At 41.2% G+C, this 18,747-nt stretch overlaps 1 protein-coding gene across 1 annotated transcript in view; it reads right to left on the reverse strand.

The window, feature by feature from the left end:
- Positions 1–18,747, reverse strand: part of CD2AP (CD2 associated protein) — a 118,153-nt gene that overhangs the window by 80,816 nt on the left and 18,590 nt on the right. The window contains exon 2 of the mRNA XM_063442050.1: positions 640–800. Coding sequence (XP_063298120.1) covers positions 640–800 — 161 coding nt within the window. The remainder of the gene's footprint in view (positions 1–639; positions 801–18,747) is intronic.

Below are 18,747 nucleotides of genomic sequence, written 5' to 3' on the forward strand. Positions count from 1 at the left end.
AACGTGAAAGAAAAATGACAGGCATCTGCACTTTTCACGAAGGATTAAAAAATTTACTCAAAGCAAAGAATGCAACCTATAACCATTAGAGTCATTAGTCTCTTAAAAAAGATTTCAATACTGAATACGTGTATTTATAACCAGCCGCATCAGGCAAAGGGAAATCTAATTTCAGCTCTATGTGGTTAATTACTACCACACCATAGGCTAAATCTTATAAAATACATGCATACAAACGGTCCTATTTATGGATTTTTCTGATTCATATACACATTTTAGTCATCTCAGATTAGTGGAAAAGTGGAAAGTTAAATCCAGCTAATTAAAGAGAGACATATAGCATATTCCAGTGTCCGCACATGGTTTGTTGTTCAACGCTGAATGCAAGGAATTCTAGGTTATGATGTCATCAACTCTCCACACAGTTCAACTGCTAGGGGGGCTTGGTAGAGATCTATACCAGCGCAAGGACAGATCTCATCCACATTTTCTCTAGACCACCAAGAAAGACAATTTGTACCATCATAAACCCAGGAGCACAGGAGGTGGCCATTAATATCACTAATGTTGTGTGGGGGCGGCAGAGCAGAGATTTTAGGGACCCTCACAATATTTTACTTCAATGGCTGCTCCTCTTACCTTAACAAAATTATCTGGAAAGGCTCCACGTCTCCCATGGATCTCGCCCTCAAGCCAACCTTCTTCTTCCAGCTTTTTCACATTGCGGATGATGTCCCCCACTCGCATGGTTAACTCATCCTCGTGTTCAGCATCATAATCGTACTCAACAATGTATTCAACTGCAAAGACACAAGAATAACAAAATGTCTTATTGTCATATATCAGATTCCTTAGCGGTTCACTGTATTCACTAACAATTAAGGAGATTTAGGGTTGGGGTATGTTTGGAGGGTTAAGCAGCATTTGCGGGTGCTTTGGGGTGACTGAGATTAGGAAGGCTTAGACTATTAGGTTCAACTCTACTGGTCTCTATAAGGGAAACGTAATTTTGGTGCAGTGTTTATGAACAGCTAATTTATACCTGGTGCATGGAGGTATGCAATTTCAAAAGACAGCCAAAAGGGAGTGCGAATTTGGTTGGAATAACTGCATTTGCTCATGGACCACCAACAATACAGGATTTATGTATTGCCTAGTTTTATTCCAACAGAGATACTGACTTGGACTTTGGCTGGGCCCCCGAGGCCTGGTTTGGGAACCACTGCGTTAAACAGAGTAACTAATAACGAACTCTCCCACAAAGAGGTGCGTCATTCCAGTGTGTGTGTGTGATTGGTTGATAGGCTGCCCCTATGCCAAACAGTGTTTATGCACTTGATTATGGTTTAAATGCTATAAAAAATATTTATAAGTGCAGCTTGAACATTGGTAATTGCTGGTGCTGCAAGTCCTCCCAATATCAGTCTGAAGCACAGGGGACTGAAGGACACGCAGGTGGCAAGCAGCGCTTCTATATAGTTATGGTGCTAAAAATACACCTTTAAGCACGAAGAAGACTTTTTCCATAAAGATACTGATACAGAACAAGGGATGTATTCCATGATCAGACCACCAGTTGAAATATCTGTAATATAGCTCGTGGAATGTTATCCATCCTGAACATTTAGCAAAAAATAAATAGGCTACTCATATAAGAATTAACTATATAATAAATACAGGGCTCACAGATTCCACTCTCTACTAGTCATTGGTGAGTGAAAATGTAGTCTTAGCGAATAGAAATTCACCCCTAGTAGGTATGATATGGCTTGCAGTGAGAGTCACTTTTAAGGCCCAACTAATTGCATAGGACTTTAGGTTTTAGCCCTTACGCCCAGATAGAGAGATACATACACACACATAGGGTCATTTCTTTTCAAGTGTGCAAATTTATATATAGTACTTCACTGATAACCGCACTTAATGTCATTTCTAATGTATTGAATGTGTACGGTGGAGTGCTGTTGCCTATAATACACACATATAAAAAAACCTCTTTACCCTGAAAATAAACAAAAGTACCTTAACTTAAAAAAATAAAAACTCCGATAATTTAACTTTCTGCCAAGTCCCTCTCTGTAGCCTCTTACAGGTTTAGGCCACGTCACTTCTTAAACAGACACTTAAAGGAAAAAATCTTTTAAGCAAACAGTGTTAGATCAAAATTAATGGAAATGCCATTTATAAGCATCTGTACAGGTAGAAATGTGTTGCACACGGTTGAACAGATTATTTAAAGTTCTCAAAAGTATTTTTATTGCTATTAAGACACACAGCATCCAGAGAGCACACTCAAACATTTATAGGTTTCTCAGGGGGAAAGAAAGATCAAACTCATTTGTTTAGAACACATTATTTGCATGCCATCATTTACTGAGGGAAGCAGAGAGGGAACCCACCACTTACTTCTGATTTATGTTCGTAGACAAACAAATGCAGAACTGTTCATATAAAACCGTCTAAGCAGATTTCACTTCAGCTCGTTACCTTTTAACAGGTATTTTCCCCATTACCTGCAGTTTTAGATCCCCCAATGCATACGTGCATAGCTCTGTGAAAAGGCTGGCTATAAATAACAATGTAAACCTTTAAACAGACTACTCAGGAATTAAGCATTCATTTACCAAAACAAGCAGGACATTCATTCACACTGCAAAAGCAATATAGAAACACAGTATCACATTATGAATGACCCCAGTAATGTACACATAGTTATAGCATTGCAGATGCAGCGTGATGTGAGCTATGGCTCCAACTGGTACGTGAACACTGATATGTATTCAACTGATCTAAACAAAGCTTCGATAGATCGCTGTGTTCCCGCAGGCTAAACATTCACATTGCATACCTGTAAGCTTGTTATGGGCCTCAGATCCTTTCCAATCGCAGCAAGCTTGATTTTAATTTAGATTAAAAGCTGTAAACTTCACCAGCAAGAATAGAAAGATGTGCCCAGTAATACCAAAGATAGGAAATTCTACCAATAAAAATAACCCTATCCACATCACACATCCCACAGACGCTACTGAGCACCTATTAACAAATGTTAGGAGGACAGAGAACACTCCTGGAGTTTCATGAAACGCCGCTGGCCGCTCTGCATGAGGATATCCAGTGTCAGAGAAAACCCCATAGGAAAACATTTAGGCAATGCTTACCTATTTGGAAGGCCTAATGCGGTTGCCGCGCATGCGCCTTAGGTCCCTTCCATCAGCAGACATTGTAGAATGCGGAGCGTGTGCCAGCACTGAGGGACATCGGCGCAGGAATCGGGGAAGTGAATTAAGGGTTATTTAACCATTCACAACATTGGGGGGCCGCAGGGGCTAAGGAACATGTTGGTGTTCCTTTAAATGAAGGTCCCTGGCTTCCCTCAGACCTGCCCCCTTTGAGGTATTGCCAAGGCAGAAATTATTCTCCTCCTTATCCATACCCCTTCATACAAGCATTGGGCAGCTGAGAGCGGTCAGCTGGCACTCACAGCCAATCACCAACACTCAGTGTTCAGAAATTACTTCCTCAGACTGAGAGGGACAGAGAGAATGGACTGCCATTAAACCACTTAAAACATTAACAGTGAATAGAAGGATGGCACGTGGGTACTCCAGACACTATAATCACTTCACTGTGCTTACAGTACCTACAGTGTCCCTTTAAGCTATCTTGGTATACAGGACTGCCCTCTGAACTGGTTCTCCAGCCTTGCAATTGTTGTAAATGTGCACACATCCAGTTTCTGGGTGTAATTAAATGAGGAGGTAGGGGAAAAGAAGTCATTATTGCCAATTGCCAAGCATATACCTAATGACCCTCTATAACATTAACATTTCTGCCAACAGGCACAACCAGAAGCTGGAATAGTATGAATGAGGAACCCAAGAATGCACTGGGTCTAAGACGTATTAAGTTTCTTGAATAAAACTTGTTTTACCACCCAACTGTAGCTGAACACCTACGAGGTGGACAAGCTTGGTTGTATGTGATATAAGTGTCACACGATAACTCGACGCAAGACGATAAACAAGCCTGCCCTCCCCATACCACGAAAGCCTAGATGAACGCGAACCGCTCAAAAGGTGAAAAGACACATTGTTATGAACATGTAATTATAATTTACTTGCAATCTGGTAGGGGGGGGAGAGAGAGAGGGTTTTTTTCTGTTTGTTTGGTTTTTTTTTGGGGGGGGGGGGGGGGGGGGGCAGGGAGGGTTGCTGGTTGTGTGTAATGTGAGATTGGTTAATGATCCTGCCCAGCAACAAGGCCTCCCCCCCTATTCATTTAAAACATACACACTAACAGTATCTGAGCCAGCAAACATTCTTATTAACAGCCCAACAATCTTGCATGCATATATGTAGAAATATACTATTTTATATCTACCGGTAATCACTAGGTGATCTGAATAATTAGTCAATTATACCCCCATAGTACCAATACAATGGTGTCCTGTGAATCCGAATATTTAGTGTAATTGTCCAAGGTTAGATACTGCTCATATTACATAGCACGGATTAGCTCAGCTAATGAGTCTGCATGACAGCTCCAATTTGCAGTTAAAAGATGTTCAACAGTAAAACTAATTATTGGGATGTAAAACTGGCTTTCAAACAGGCCTAAGTACCGCTTACGGTAGATAAGATAGAGGGTTAGCCTCGGCAGGAAGGCTGCAAGGAAAGCTTCCCAGTTCCCATACACATGGTTTTTAGAATACACCTCCCAGGATGCTCTGTCTGTCATGGAATTATGAGTTCAGAAACATTCAGAGCTCCATCATTAGCAATCATTGTATCATGTAATTTCTGTTTCAGCAGGTGGACAAATGTAATTCATTAGAACAGCTTTACTACACAATGAGCCTATTTACTTACAGCTTCCAGTAAATGTTTATGAAGATGATTATGTACCAAAAGCTAGTATTAAGGATATATGTATACATGTTTTTCTATCTGAACCGAAAACAGGAGAGATCAGCTTAAATAAATATAAATATAGTACAATCGTAAAACATGAATAAAGGGAAACAATGGGGAACCCTCCCTCTCTCCCTATTTTTAAATACACTCCGTAGGAACCCAGATCTCAATGAAGCGGTCTGGGAGCCAAACAACAGGAAACACTGCCAATTTCGGTGGAACGGCAATGTTTTCATTGCAGGGTTGACGGCTAGAGGTGCTTCTACAGCTATAGCGAAGCTAAACTCTCAATGAGAGCATTGGTGTACAGTCGCACCTGCGCACCGAGCCTCCAAATGCTTCTTCTATGGACAGAGGGGAAAGCTATAGTGCCAGGAAAATGAGTTTGTTTTCCTGGCACTATAGTTTCCCTTTAAGCTAGAAGTGTTTTGTTACTTAAATGTTGCTTTCAAGGGTGGGGGAAAAAACAAAAAACACAAAACATGGGTTAGTTGCAGGTAAAAAGAGTCTCTCATTCAGGTCTATGGGGTCTGTTCTTATGTGCAGCAATATTCATGGGATAATTAGTTTATTACAGGAAAAGAGCTGACCTGTAATATGACAGAACTCATACTAGAAGTCACCAGGTTTGGCTTGGGCTAGGTTCTTGTACTTTGCTCAACCTTGTCATAAAAAGTGACAGCTTGTTTAACCCCTTAAGGACCAATCTTCTGGAATAAAAGGGAATCATGACATGTCACACATGTCATGTGTCCTTAAGGGGTTAAACGCAAGTACTGTATTAGTTTACTAGTTACACACACACACACACACACACATAATATAGATAGAAAATCTCTAAACTTATTTATAATAATTATCAGATGCGTAATTCCATGGACCATCCCACATCCACGGTCTGTGCTGCCATACCAGGTAAGCCAGTTTCAGTATAATGCACTGGGTTTAAACTGCATGTTATGAGATTTATCTTGTTACTATCGGCAGTTGTGGTAATGGAAGGGGTATCCCAAGCTTTTTATAAACACCAGTAATTTCCCAAAGTAAGCGCACTGCTCAAAAATTAAATCAGGAAGCACCAGACATGTTAATCTTCAACACACACTGTCTGCATGACTGCTCTCCCACACATTTCATCCCTAGTCACTAAACTAGATCTGCAAGTTTTCACGTTTTCTGCAAGTTTTCATTAAAGGGACGCCATAGTCACCAGAATAACTACAATGCAGTCCTGGTGTTTGTAGCCTGTCCCTGGAGGCATTTTAATGTAAACAATGCCTTTTCAGAGAAAAGCCTAGTAACACCCCCAGTCGCAGTCACTTGGACAGCCACTAGACGTGCTTCCTGGGATAGTGCTGCACAGTGGCATTCAGCATCTTCACGCTGTGCATGAAGGCGCTGAACGCTCCCCATAGAGATGCATTGATTTGCCGTGCATGGGCAACAGCCTCCTATTGCTTACCTATGGGAAAACATTGGATTGGGTGAGATCATCAGGTTTGGTGAGCTCAGCCATGGCTGGCAAGAAGGAGAGTAAGGCGAGAGGTAGTGGACCTAAAACTGCGCTTTAAAACAATAGTGTCAGAAATACATGTTTGTGTTCTCGACACTAGTGTTTCCTTAAAGCAGCATGATCATGTTCCCTTGAAAAACGAGTATTTCAGATAAAATCTTTATTCTCATTTTGACTGTGTGGAAATTACACTGAAATCAAGTCAAGAGAAATATAGAGGCATAGCAGGGACTTATTTGGCTCTGTAGTTCTCATCCATCTGACTGTCTAAGACTTAAAGGGAAACTCCAGTGCCAGGAAAACGATCCATTTTCCTGGCACTGGAGGGTCCCTCTCCCTCCCACCCCCCAATCCCCAGTTGCTGAAGGGGTGAAAACCCCTTCAGTGACTTACCAGAGGTAGCGACATGTCCCACGTCGCTGCCTCCTCCTCCCCCGCCGCTCCTCCTTCTGCTTACGTCGGCCGGTGGGCGAGACTGATCTCGCCCGCCGGCCGAGGAGACCTATTGCGCATGCGCGGCAATGCCGCGCATGCGCATTAGCGCACCCCATAGGAAAGCATTGAAAATGAATTTCAATGCTTCCCTATGGGGAATAGAGCGACGCTGGAGGTCCTCACACAGTGTGGACGTCCAGCGACGCTCTAGCACAGAAAACCTGTGCTATGAGTCAGGAAGTGACCTCTAGTGGCTGTCTAATAAACATCCACTAGGGGAGGACTTAACTCTGCAAGGTAATTATTGCAGTTTATAAAAAAAACTGCAAAAATTACACTTGCAGGGTTAAGGGTAGTGGGAGTTGGCACCCAGACCACTCCAATGAGCAGAAGTGGTCTGGGTTCCTGGAGTGTCCCTTTAAGGCAGAGTTGAAGTGCCAATCACGACAGCAACAGTGAAAGCAGCAAATAAAGGCCTGTGTCTATGAAAGATCCCGCAGGCTCGCCCTTAGACCTCAATGCTGTACTCCTGCACTTGCGTGAGAGTACAGCAATGCCATTGGCTCAGAAGAGGACCTGACAAATCAAGATTGTGGAGCCCACAAAAGGACAGGTTCAGGTGAGTAAACTTCACTTTATCTGCCACCACCCCTCCCGCAACTAAGTCACCGTCACAGGTCCTTGTGAATTCGGCAAAATCCCCAGATGGTGACAGTGCCACTTTAAGTATTTTACAGCTCTATGGTAGCCAGTGGCTAGCTCTCCGGCATTGCAGTGACGCTCTGCCACCAATTTTACTTGCAAAAGCAAACTAGAGACCCACTGAGCAACATGGATATACTGGTTAATTCATTAATCTGCACTTGTAACCTTACACCATTTACCACTTTATGTAGTTTCTCTATCCTGAAAGAAGCTTACAACTTTTCCTCTCCAGGATCTTACGTTATACCAATTAAACTGTGAATTAGGAAGGAAATTAATATTTTAGTGCAGAAATGTAAAACTGAATTTGGTTGAATTAGAGCAATCCTTGTCAATTCTCCCCAGTACGTAGTTTAAACCAGGGATGCCCAAAAGGCTGATCCCTAGATGTGGTAGAACAACTCCCATGATGCTTTGCATGCCTTTAGAATGAATGTAGTTTTACAACTTCGGGTGATCTACCGTTTGGGAGCCTCTGGTTTAAACAATACATGCCAACCAAAGTTCACGGCTCAGAGGTCTTGGCTTCAGTGAATCATTTTAGTTACATTGGTGTTTAATAATAGATTATTTTTAGACTGCCAGAAATAATTGTGGGAGCGTTTGTTTAGTAGGTAGAGGGCTGTTTGTTTAACCCTTCCAACGAGTAGAAAACAAAACATTAAAGTGATTTTCAAATAGACAGTCTGTTAATAAACAGTTACTAGCAGGCAAGAGGTTAAACACCTACACAAAACACTCCTTACAAAGATTTCTAATCAGGTGCAGTTCATCTGCCATTACTCCTCAACCACACCCAATAACCACAAGTATTTTTATCCCACCTCCAGGAATAAGAAATTTCATGTCCTGGAATTGCCTCAAGAAAGAAAGAAATAAAAAAAAATTCTTATAAAGCACCCACATCATTTTCTCTCAATGAAGTGGTCTAGGTTAAACACGTTCATTTTACCCATGAAGTGTAAACCAATTTTGTTCTGCAAGGATAATATGCTTCTAGTGGCTGTGCATGCACACTACCCTCCCAAATGCTTCCCTATGGGAAATCATTGGATTGGTTGATATCAATATTGATAAACTCAGCAAAGAAGGCGGGGTCAGCAGCAGAAAGAGCAAGCAGCACAGCGTGGGAGAACAGGTAAAAAAAATACTTTGTCACTCCTCACAAGGGGCTCGACCACCTAAATGGTGAATAGTACAATATAGCATTAGGAATTCAAAATAAGATTCACAATGCTATAGTGTTCCTATAGTGTCAATTCCACTAGACAGGTGGAAGCTATAACTTCACAAACACACAGTTCTATTTCTAAGGTTATAATGTATTTCCATAAACTCTGTTTAGAACATTCCAAACAGACAAATTATCACTAATACATAAACTCAGCAACCAAGCAAGGGGGCATTTGTGAGCAAAGTCAAGAAGAAGCTATGAGTAATGTGAAAAAGACACTTCTTATAAATATATATATCTTCTTCTTGATTGGTTCCCTATGATGCCAATATACATATAGATCAGAATTCTATGTGTCAGTTATAAGTATCAGTATGCATCAGATTTACCTTTTTCTGTAGGTTTATTCTGCTTACAGTTACTAATAAATAATAAAATAAAGGATGCTGCTGTACGATTGATATTCAACGTTAATCACTGGACTCAGGAAGGGAGAGATCGAATCTTTGAAGTCAGAGAACAGACAATATCCCATGGTCCCTTGTCCACTATTCTAAACCGGAAACATATGATAGTAATTTTAAATGAGGTACTGATCTCTGAAAATGGGCACCAGTAGACACTTTCCAGAGTTCTGTAATAAAGAGCAATGATAGCTGTAAGTCTGGGCTAACCCGCCCCGAATGTGAGCAGCCTACAAATGCTGTCCAAGATTGAAACTTATAGACTCCGAGTACCATATCCAATAAAATTAGTCATATTGCTCTGGTTATGGTAGTTATATTGTGCCACTGTAATTGTTTAAACTTTTTGGGGTGTTTTTTTCTTTTTAAGTTTATTTAAAAATTGTTCGTATTCTCTAGACACCATAACAACTTAATCAGAATTAGGAGGTCCCTGGGGTTAATCTATTATCAAACAGTTTAACCACTAACAGCAGTCTTGAATTTAATTTACCATCAGTTCTAAATCAAGAAGTTTCAAACTGAGGCAGGGGAGGGGAAGGGGGGTCGATGATAGGCTGATCAGTAGCTTCCCATTCACAAAATGGAATGAGAAAAATGTATACTTTTCTCATTTTATTTTTTTTTCTGTGTGTGGGGTGCTTCTGCAACTCCCAGTCCGAGGTTTCCTGACTCAAGCTCGGACTGCAACAGAAGTAGTTGGGCAAAGCTGACTAATCCGTATTCAAGACTTTGGTGCAAATCAGTTCATTAATGGTTTAATGTCTTGAGGTACACCAGCACCCAGGGGCTTCCTTGCATCATAACTTCATACTAATGAAGCTGCTGTAAGGTCCAGTGTCTCTTAAACCTTAATTCAGCTATGTTTGGCCATATTCTACTGTAATCTGAGCAACTGCTGCTCAACTTACCTGCTACTGTAGGTTCACACAGAGCACACAAAGTAATCTCAGCAGCAGGCAAGTTAGGCTGAGCAACAGCTGGTCACATAACAGTAGAATCTGTACACATGACAATTGTTTCAGTAAATGTAATGAATTTATAAAAACTAAAAGTGAAAGTTTGATGACACTTATTAATTTAATTTCATGGTAAATCTTCCAACCCCTTAAAAATGCCAAGAGGCCCCTTACCTAACAGGGTTAATCCGTTCTTGAAAGGTTTAACCCCTAAGTTGCCCCCAGCGCTGGTCTCCACTCCTCCCCTGGCGGCTTACAGCGTTTGTATTTTGAGATTCAGGAAGCGCCGCCGGGCAGGGTGCCGCTGATTGGCTGAGAGCGGTCAGCTGACACTCTCAGCCAAATCAGTGACTCCCCATTTACAAAACTTCCTTTAAAAAAAGGTCCTCTGGAAGCCGCCAGGGGAGTAGTGGAGACCAGTGCTGGGGCAACTTATGGGTTAAACTGTTAGAGAACCCCTTGAGGTAAGAGTGCTTCCAGGGTCTCCTGACACCATAACAACTTAATTTAGATTTACTAGTTTTAGGTGCCTGGAGTGTCACTTTTAATATTCTCCAGCTGCAAAACTGTACCAATTTACAAGCATGGTATATTGAGTTCTTTACAAATAATCTTAAGAATCACAAGCTTCTCATTTGTATCAATTACCCTTACAAAAGGAGTATGTTTGTGTGTGTGTGTGTGTAAAGCCTTATCATCAGAGACACACAGTAAATATAATTAACATTTAACTTGCTCCTTCCAAAGTCTAAGGTTTGTCAGTAGAGAATTTCAAAGGTTTTAAATCAAGGATTTAACACAACTCTCTCTCTGGTTCATGTCATAAAACAAGCCCCACTGAAACTATTCACACAAACGACTAAATATTTTATAACACAAGGATTGTTCCACCTAAATATACAGTAGGCTTCTCAAATACATGTTTTCCAGACTCCCCCACCCAAAATAAAAATAAATAAATGTCAACCTAGTCAGAAACTAAAAAATAAGATACCGTTATCAGGTATTAGGCAAACTAAAAAAAGGAAAATCAATTAAACTAAGAAGATAAGGAAACTGGGAATGTTAGCCCAAAATGAAAGAGTTTGAGAAACTCATAGGTTTGGTTATTTAACCGAAAATTGCTCCAATTCTCCACAATTCCTTTTTTTCTTTGAAGAAGCAAAAATAAAAACAAATCTATACTTTTTTCTAAATGTTGTAAAATATCTTAAGAACACAAACAGTAGGTAAGAAATACTGTACAGAGCATTAACACCAAAAGGGGGAAAAAAAGGTTACAACATTCTCAGCAAAGGCTCTCCAACAAAGCCTGTCTTTATCTAAAATACCTTTAGTCATTACTGACCATGATGACACATAGTGCTAAAAAACTGCTAGTGTTTTATGTGTATACACACACACACACACACCTCTGAAGGTTTATGATGTGTATAAATGTGCAAAGTATTTCAGCATTCTGTCATTTTGTTCAGAAAGAGACACAATCTCACAAAATTCTATTAGTCTAATAAACAGGTATTACAAGATACTGCAATCAACTATATATGTAAATGCAGCAAGGATACATCTTTAACCCCTTAAGGACCAAACTTCTGGAATAAAAGGGAATCATGACATGTCACACGTCATGTGTCCTTAAGGGGTTAAAGGGTTACTCTAATCCTCTCCAACAGTTAGCCTCTTTATGCTAATTTTACTTGAATTCAGTACCCGGTGAACCTCCCTTATGTCACAGGGTGCCTCACTTCCAATCACAGGCTTCTCAGAGAGTCCTGTGGTTGGTCCATTTCACCAGCTCAGAGCGCATGCGTGCAATTTGAGTCGATTAGTGGAGGGTGGGAAGGAGATTATTAAGTCTGTCCACAATATGCCTTTCGTGCTGAAAACATACGTAAAATATGCACAAAATTTACATTGAGCAGCACGGCACAGAGTTCTGGCCTGCCTAAGTCACGTATACGGGGGATGCAAGTAGCCCCCGGCACATCCAGGCTCCTACCACTATGATGCTCACTTTGACTGTGCTGTAATTTTACTGAAATTCCAAAGGAGTCAAAAGATACCAAAAGACGATGTCAGGACTACTTTGTTGTATACATTTTTCCAAGCATGACAAAACTAGTCAAGAGTTGGAGCTACCGCCGTCTAGTTAAGTAAATTCCCTTAGTCGTCACTAGTGAAAGCGGAGGAGATAAAGGCTCTTTGGATCCTCCATAGATATCAGTGTTGTAGGACAGCACTGACATGGGCTCCTGGCACATGTAGCACCAGGTGCTAAAAAAGGCCTATTGGGTGGACACGGTATCAGCATTGAGGGATAAGTAAAACCTACGTTCCCCTGTACCCGCGGGCTACCACCTACCAAAAAGCCATGTCACCAATAGGAGTCTTTGCAAAATACGCAAAGATTTTAGGTAACAGAGACACTTTAAGGTGAAGCATGTGCAGCCATCGATAAGTTCTTGAAGAAAAAAAAAAGAATAGTAAACCATGACACTAAAGGTCTCACTCAGAATCTTTTTTTTTTTTTTCTAAACTATATAGAACTAGTGAACAATAATCATTTTATTCTTAGGGCACTCCCTGACAGTATTCAAACGCTCTCTCGCTAGTGATGGGCCAGTATCTAAAGAGGGGCTGCAATAATGGCAACAGCTACTGCATAACAGTGTTTAAAGGGACACTATAGTCACCAGTGCAACTACGTGTATTCCTGACCCTATAGTGTTAACACGACCATCTAGCCTCCCTGGGCCCCTCATGCCTCCATAAATATAGTAAAAATCTTACTGTATTCAAGCCAGAAGCTGTAAATCTGTATGCTGTTAGACTTAGGAAAAACAAGCAAACAGTCTGCTGACATGTGATAGCCTGATCCAATCACAGTGCTTCCCCATAGGATTGGCTGAGACTGACAAAAAGGTATATCAGGGGCAGAGCCAGCATGATTCAAACAGCCCTGGCCAATTAGCATCTCCTCATAGAGATGAATTGAATCAATGAATCTCTATGAGGAAAGTTGAGTAGCTGCATGCAGTGGGAGGAGATACTGAATCACAGGATGCTCGTGCACAGCAGATCTGAGTGGATGGAGGCATATTATGCCTCCATCAACTCAGAAGTCCCTCTGGTTCACTCTGAGTGACTGCAACTGGAGGTGTTCCTAGCTTTCGATGTAAACACTGTATTTTCTCAGAAAATACAGTGTTTACATGAGAAAGGCTGCAGGGAGCTATAGTTCTCACCTGAACAACCTCATTAAGCTGAAGTTATAGCGTCCCTTTAAGTCCCACTAACCTCCAACAAACTTGGACATGTCATTTTTTTATGAAAGGAAAAAAATTAAAAATATAACAATAAAGGTGTCAAGTCTACCCATATTTTACATTTAAAACATATGTTCTGCAGATAAATTACATCAAAGCTGGACACCTAAGAGGTTTGCTTTGACACGGCAGGTGAGCCTATGCTACAAGATATTGCGCAGGTAACGTTCTTTACGTATGTGGGCTGATGAGTACTATCCCATTGTACAGCGCTATGGAATTTGCTGGTGCTATATAAATAATAAAAATAATAATATAGCGATTGAAGCCACCCGAGAGTTGTTGAGGAGTGTTAGCACAGGGCATATTTCTCTGTGGTTTTATATTAGTCATGCTACAATGGTTAGTTTCCAGGGGTTCATAAGAACACCCCTATCTGTCTCCGATATTTTGCCCTTTAGCTGAAAGCAGCAAGGTGAATTGTAAATGTAGGACTTGCCCAACAGGCTTGCCTTGACTCGGCCTGTGAGCTTACACTTTAATGGCCATTACATTAGTAGGAAAACTCACTGTTTTTTTTTGGGTTTTTTTTAAATGTGCAAAGGGATTTGGGATAACACACAGTTAACTCTTTTCCCAAGCAATGCACGATATTATATTATCTCCGATTTAAAGTGCAAAATAACAATAAGTATAAATACGGTGTTATGTTTAGAACACAAATTATGGTTTATTAATTTTTCTATTATTCATTCCTATATGTAAAACACCTATTTAAACAAAAATAGTAATTAAGAAACGCTCAACATCATTACTCAGGTTTTACAAAAGCATTGCAGTTCTATTAAAAGATTAGGTTTTCATTGCTGCCATTTGTTTTGCCTTAAGACCTGGTGACGTCTGCTTGTTCCATTCTTTTGTTAAAGGCTAGGCCGATGACTCTGGTCACATGACCTTGCATGTAGACTGATTACTCCTTGTACCAGGCTGCCTCCTACCGATAGAACAAGCTACCTGATCAGTCTCTTCCATAGAATGCTACTGCAGTTCCCTTTAACCTGCTTTTTTGGCCTCTTTCTAATTTGGATAAATCAGCAAACATCCCTTCAAATTTACAGCTGCTGCAGAGAGGGGTAGTCCCCAAGTACAGAGTGCTCCCGACAGACACTCCGCCAATCAAGAGCCTCTCAATCAACCCAAACACAGAGCTGGAGAGGGTAGGGATATGCACAGCATGTGGCTGCATGGTGTTAGCTTGGACAGAAAACAAGAAAGTACAATCTATGTATTGTTTGCAAAGAGCTGCAATTCTAAACTACTGTGCAGGAAGACAGACCATAGTCTACCCAGGGTAGGCAACCTTCGGCACTCCAGATGTTGTGGACTACATCTCCCAGAATCCTCTTACAGCCATAAAGCTAGAAAAGCATCAGGGTAGATGTAGTCCACAACATCTGGAGTGCCGCAGGTTGCCTTCCCCTGGATGTGTGTCACCAGCATGCGGCGAGTCTTGATATCAGACACTGAATACACATAGAATATACATTAGGCACCCGGCACTCTTGGGGTGCTTTCGATGTTATTAAACCCAGTATGTAAAAGATGTAAAGAAATAAATTTAGAAAAAAAAAAGAAAAAAAAAAAAAAAACATTTACATATGCAACCAAAACCGAATTCCTGTTCAAGATTTAGCATGATAAAATTAATGAATTTGCACCTGCAAAGGAAATAGAACTTCGCACAACATTGCAGACACTCTTTGCACCAGACAGTGCATGAAGCTGGGCAAGCCCTACGGAGACTAGGTTTGAGACTGGTATTTGACAAGGCAAAGGAGTCAGAACTGGATGTTTTGGAAGACCTGATGCAGCTGGCTTGCTCCAGTTTTTAGTTGTGTTTTTTCGATCACACAAAGATTACAAAAAGAATTGAATGAGCAACAAATGGCTGGGAAAAACAAATACATCAATTTAAGAAGAAAATATTTTTATTTTTTTTTTAATATTTAAACGGTGCATAAAACGGTTTATAAAAATGTATATGAAAAGAAAATATACAAAAGTGATCCAAAAGCTGCCATGAAATATCACATGATGTGATCGGGGACTGGACTATAAAGAGGAATGGTAAATTCCTGGGATTTTTAATACTATGTTTACCTATCTCCCCCACTTAAAAAAAAAATGCATTGGTGAAGTCAAAACCACTTTGTCCTGCAACTGGGTGCCTCTTTCATGGCTCCCTGTCAACCACGGTTATATCTTTGCCACTGGCAGTCAGCAAGAGGGAGAGAAACAGCATTGCAGTGATTCTATTTCTCCTCCACGTTTGTAATTTGTGACTTGGCAGAGTCTGGGTCACTCCAACCACCAGGACCACTTCTGATTTTAGGTCATAGTAGTAGGAATCTATATGTGCAGCAGTGGCGGCTGGTGATGTTTTAAGAAGGTGGAGTGCCAGACTTTTTTTTCCTCTTCCCTATAGAGTAAAGAGATCCGCATAACGCAGAGAGCCGAGCACTACGCAGAGAGCCGAGCACTACGCAGAGAGCCGAGCACTACGCAGAGAGCCGAGCACTACGCAGAGAGCCGAGCACTACGCAGAGAGCCGAGCACTACGCAGAGAGCCTCATAATACAGAGAGCTGAACATGACACAGACATACAATAAAACAAGTTGGGCACAATATAAATATATATATAAAATACATAGAGCAGAGTACATTACAAAGATAACCATACTACAAAAAAGAGGAGAAAAAAAAAGTAGAGATCAAATACACAGAGCTGGGCACAACACCAATATATCACACAATACACAGAGCTGTGTGGACTACAGAGGTGCCAATACAACAAGCAGAGCAGAGTAAAATACAGAGCTGGGCACAATAAGGAGATAACACTACTATCCCACACAGCTTTAAATATCAGAAGCAGCTCAGTCCTCAGAGTCACAGCCCCAATCCTGCACAACGTTTCAACTAGCCACAGCAGGAGTGTCTGAGCACTTTAAAAACTATCAGTGACAGGCTGCATATTATTCTGTGTCAGAAATTACCCACTCCCCTAGTCATCTCCGGCTTTATAAATACTCAATGCATATTTGTGTAAATTCCCTAGCTTAATCAGCAAACACAAGGCTACTGAGAAAGAGAAAAAGATAATATTATACACTTACATTTGGCAGTGTTACTTCCAAGATGGATTCTTGCTTCTCTCCTGCGTGCACTGTATCCCACTCCCGCCGGCACTGTATCCCCCTCCTGCCATCAACCAATGTTGGCCCCTGAATAGAGAGGCCCAGAGCATGCCTCCACTGATGGGCAGCTGGCTCTGCTGCCCAAATGGCAACTCAATGGAATTTCTAGAAATTCCTTATAAAACGGAGACGATGCATGTGTAAAGCCTGCTTAACCCCTTAAGGACCAAACTTCTGGAATAAAAGGGAATCATGACATGTCACGTGTCCTTAAGGGGTTAAACAGTGCAGATTTGAAACTGGCCCCATTTTGTTGACAAGCTCTGTAAGTAAGTTTCTACAAACAGCTACCAATGAGTAGGGAGAGGCCCTGCAAAACTTAAACCTATTAAAGAGACACTACTTTTTCCCCCCACAATTTTTGGCTTACCACCTTTCTCTCCAGAAAAAGACTACCGTATATACTAGAGTATAAGCCGACCCGAATATAAGCCGAGGCCCCTAATTTTACCCCCAAAAACTGGGAAAACGTATTGACTCGAGTATAAGACTAGGGTGGGAAATGCAGCAGCTACTGGTAAATTTCTAAATACAATTAGATCCTAAAAAAATTAGATTAATTGAATATTTATTTACAGTGTGTGTATGAATGCAGTGTGTGTGTGTGTGTGTGTGTGTGTATGAATGCAGTGTGTGTGTGTGTGTGTGTATGAATGCAGTGTGTGTGTGTGTGTGTATGAATGCAGTGTGTGTGTGTGTGTGTATATGAATGCAGTGTGTGTGTGTGTGTGTGTGTGTGAATGCAGTGTGTGTGTGTGTATGAATGCAGTGTGTGTGTGTGTATGAATGCAGTGTGTGTGTATGAATGCAGTGTGTGTGTGTGTATGAATGCAGTGTGTGTATGAATGCAGTGTGTGTGTGTGTATGAATGCAGTGTGTGTATGAATGCAGTGTGTGTGTGTGTGTGTGTGTATGAATGCAGTGTGTGTGTGTGTGTGTATGAATGCAGTGTGTGTATGAATGCAGTGTGTGTGTGTGTGTGTGTATGAATGCAGTGTGTGTGTGTGTATGAATGCAGTGTGTGTGTGTGTGTATGAATGCAGTGTGTGTGTGTGTATGAATGCAGTGTGTGTGTGTGTATGAATGCAGTGTGTGTGTGTGTGTATGAATGCAGTGTGTGTGTGTGTGTGTGTGTGTGTGTGTGTGTGTGTGTGTGTGTGTATGAATGCAGCGTGTGTGTGTATGAATGCAGTGTGTGTGTGTGTGTGTATGAATGCAGTGTGTGTGTGTGTGTGAATGCAGTGTGTGTGTGTGTGTGTGTATGAATGCAGTGTGTGTGTGTGTGTGTGTATGAATGCAGTGTGTGTGTGTGTGTGTGTATGAATGCAGTGTGTGTGTGTGTGTGTGTGTATGAATGCAGTGTGTGTGTGTATGAATGCAGTGTGTGTGTGTGTGTATGAATGCAGTGTGTGTGTGTGTGTATGAATGCAGTGTGTGTGTGTGTGAATGCAGTGTGTGTGTGTATGTGTGTGTGTATGAATGCAGTGTGTGTGTATGAATGCAGTGTGTGTGTATGAATGCAGTGTGTGTGTGTATGAATGCAGTGTGTGTGTGTATGAATGCAGTGTGTGTGTGTATGAATGCAGTGTGTGTGTATGAATGCAGTGTGTGTGTATGAATGCAGTGTGTGTGTGTATGAATGCAGTGTGTGTGTGTATGAATGCAGTGTGTGTGTGTATGAATGCAGTGTGTGTGTGTGTATGAATGCAGTGTGTGTGTGTATGAATGCAGTGTGTGTGTGTGTATGAATGCAGTGTGTGTGTGTATGAATGCAGTGTGTGTGTGTGTATGAATGCAGTGTGTGTGTGTATGAATGCAGTGTGTGTGTGTATGAATGCAGTGTGTGTGTGTGTGTGTGTGTGTGAATGCAGTGTGTGTGTATGAATGCAGTGTGCGTATGAATGCAGTGTGCGTATGAATGCAGTGTGTGTATGAATGCAGTGTGTGTATGAATGCAGTGTGTGTATGAATGCAGTGTGCGTGTGTATGAATGCAGTGTGCGTGTGTATGAATGCAGTGTGCGTGTATACAGTGTGTGTGTGTATGAATACAGTGTG

Source organism: Pelobates fuscus, chromosome 2 (genome assembly GCF_036172605.1).
Source record: "Pelobates fuscus isolate aPelFus1 chromosome 2, aPelFus1.pri, whole genome shotgun sequence".
Taxonomy (NCBI): domain Eukaryota; kingdom Metazoa; phylum Chordata; class Amphibia; order Anura; family Pelobatidae; genus Pelobates; species Pelobates fuscus.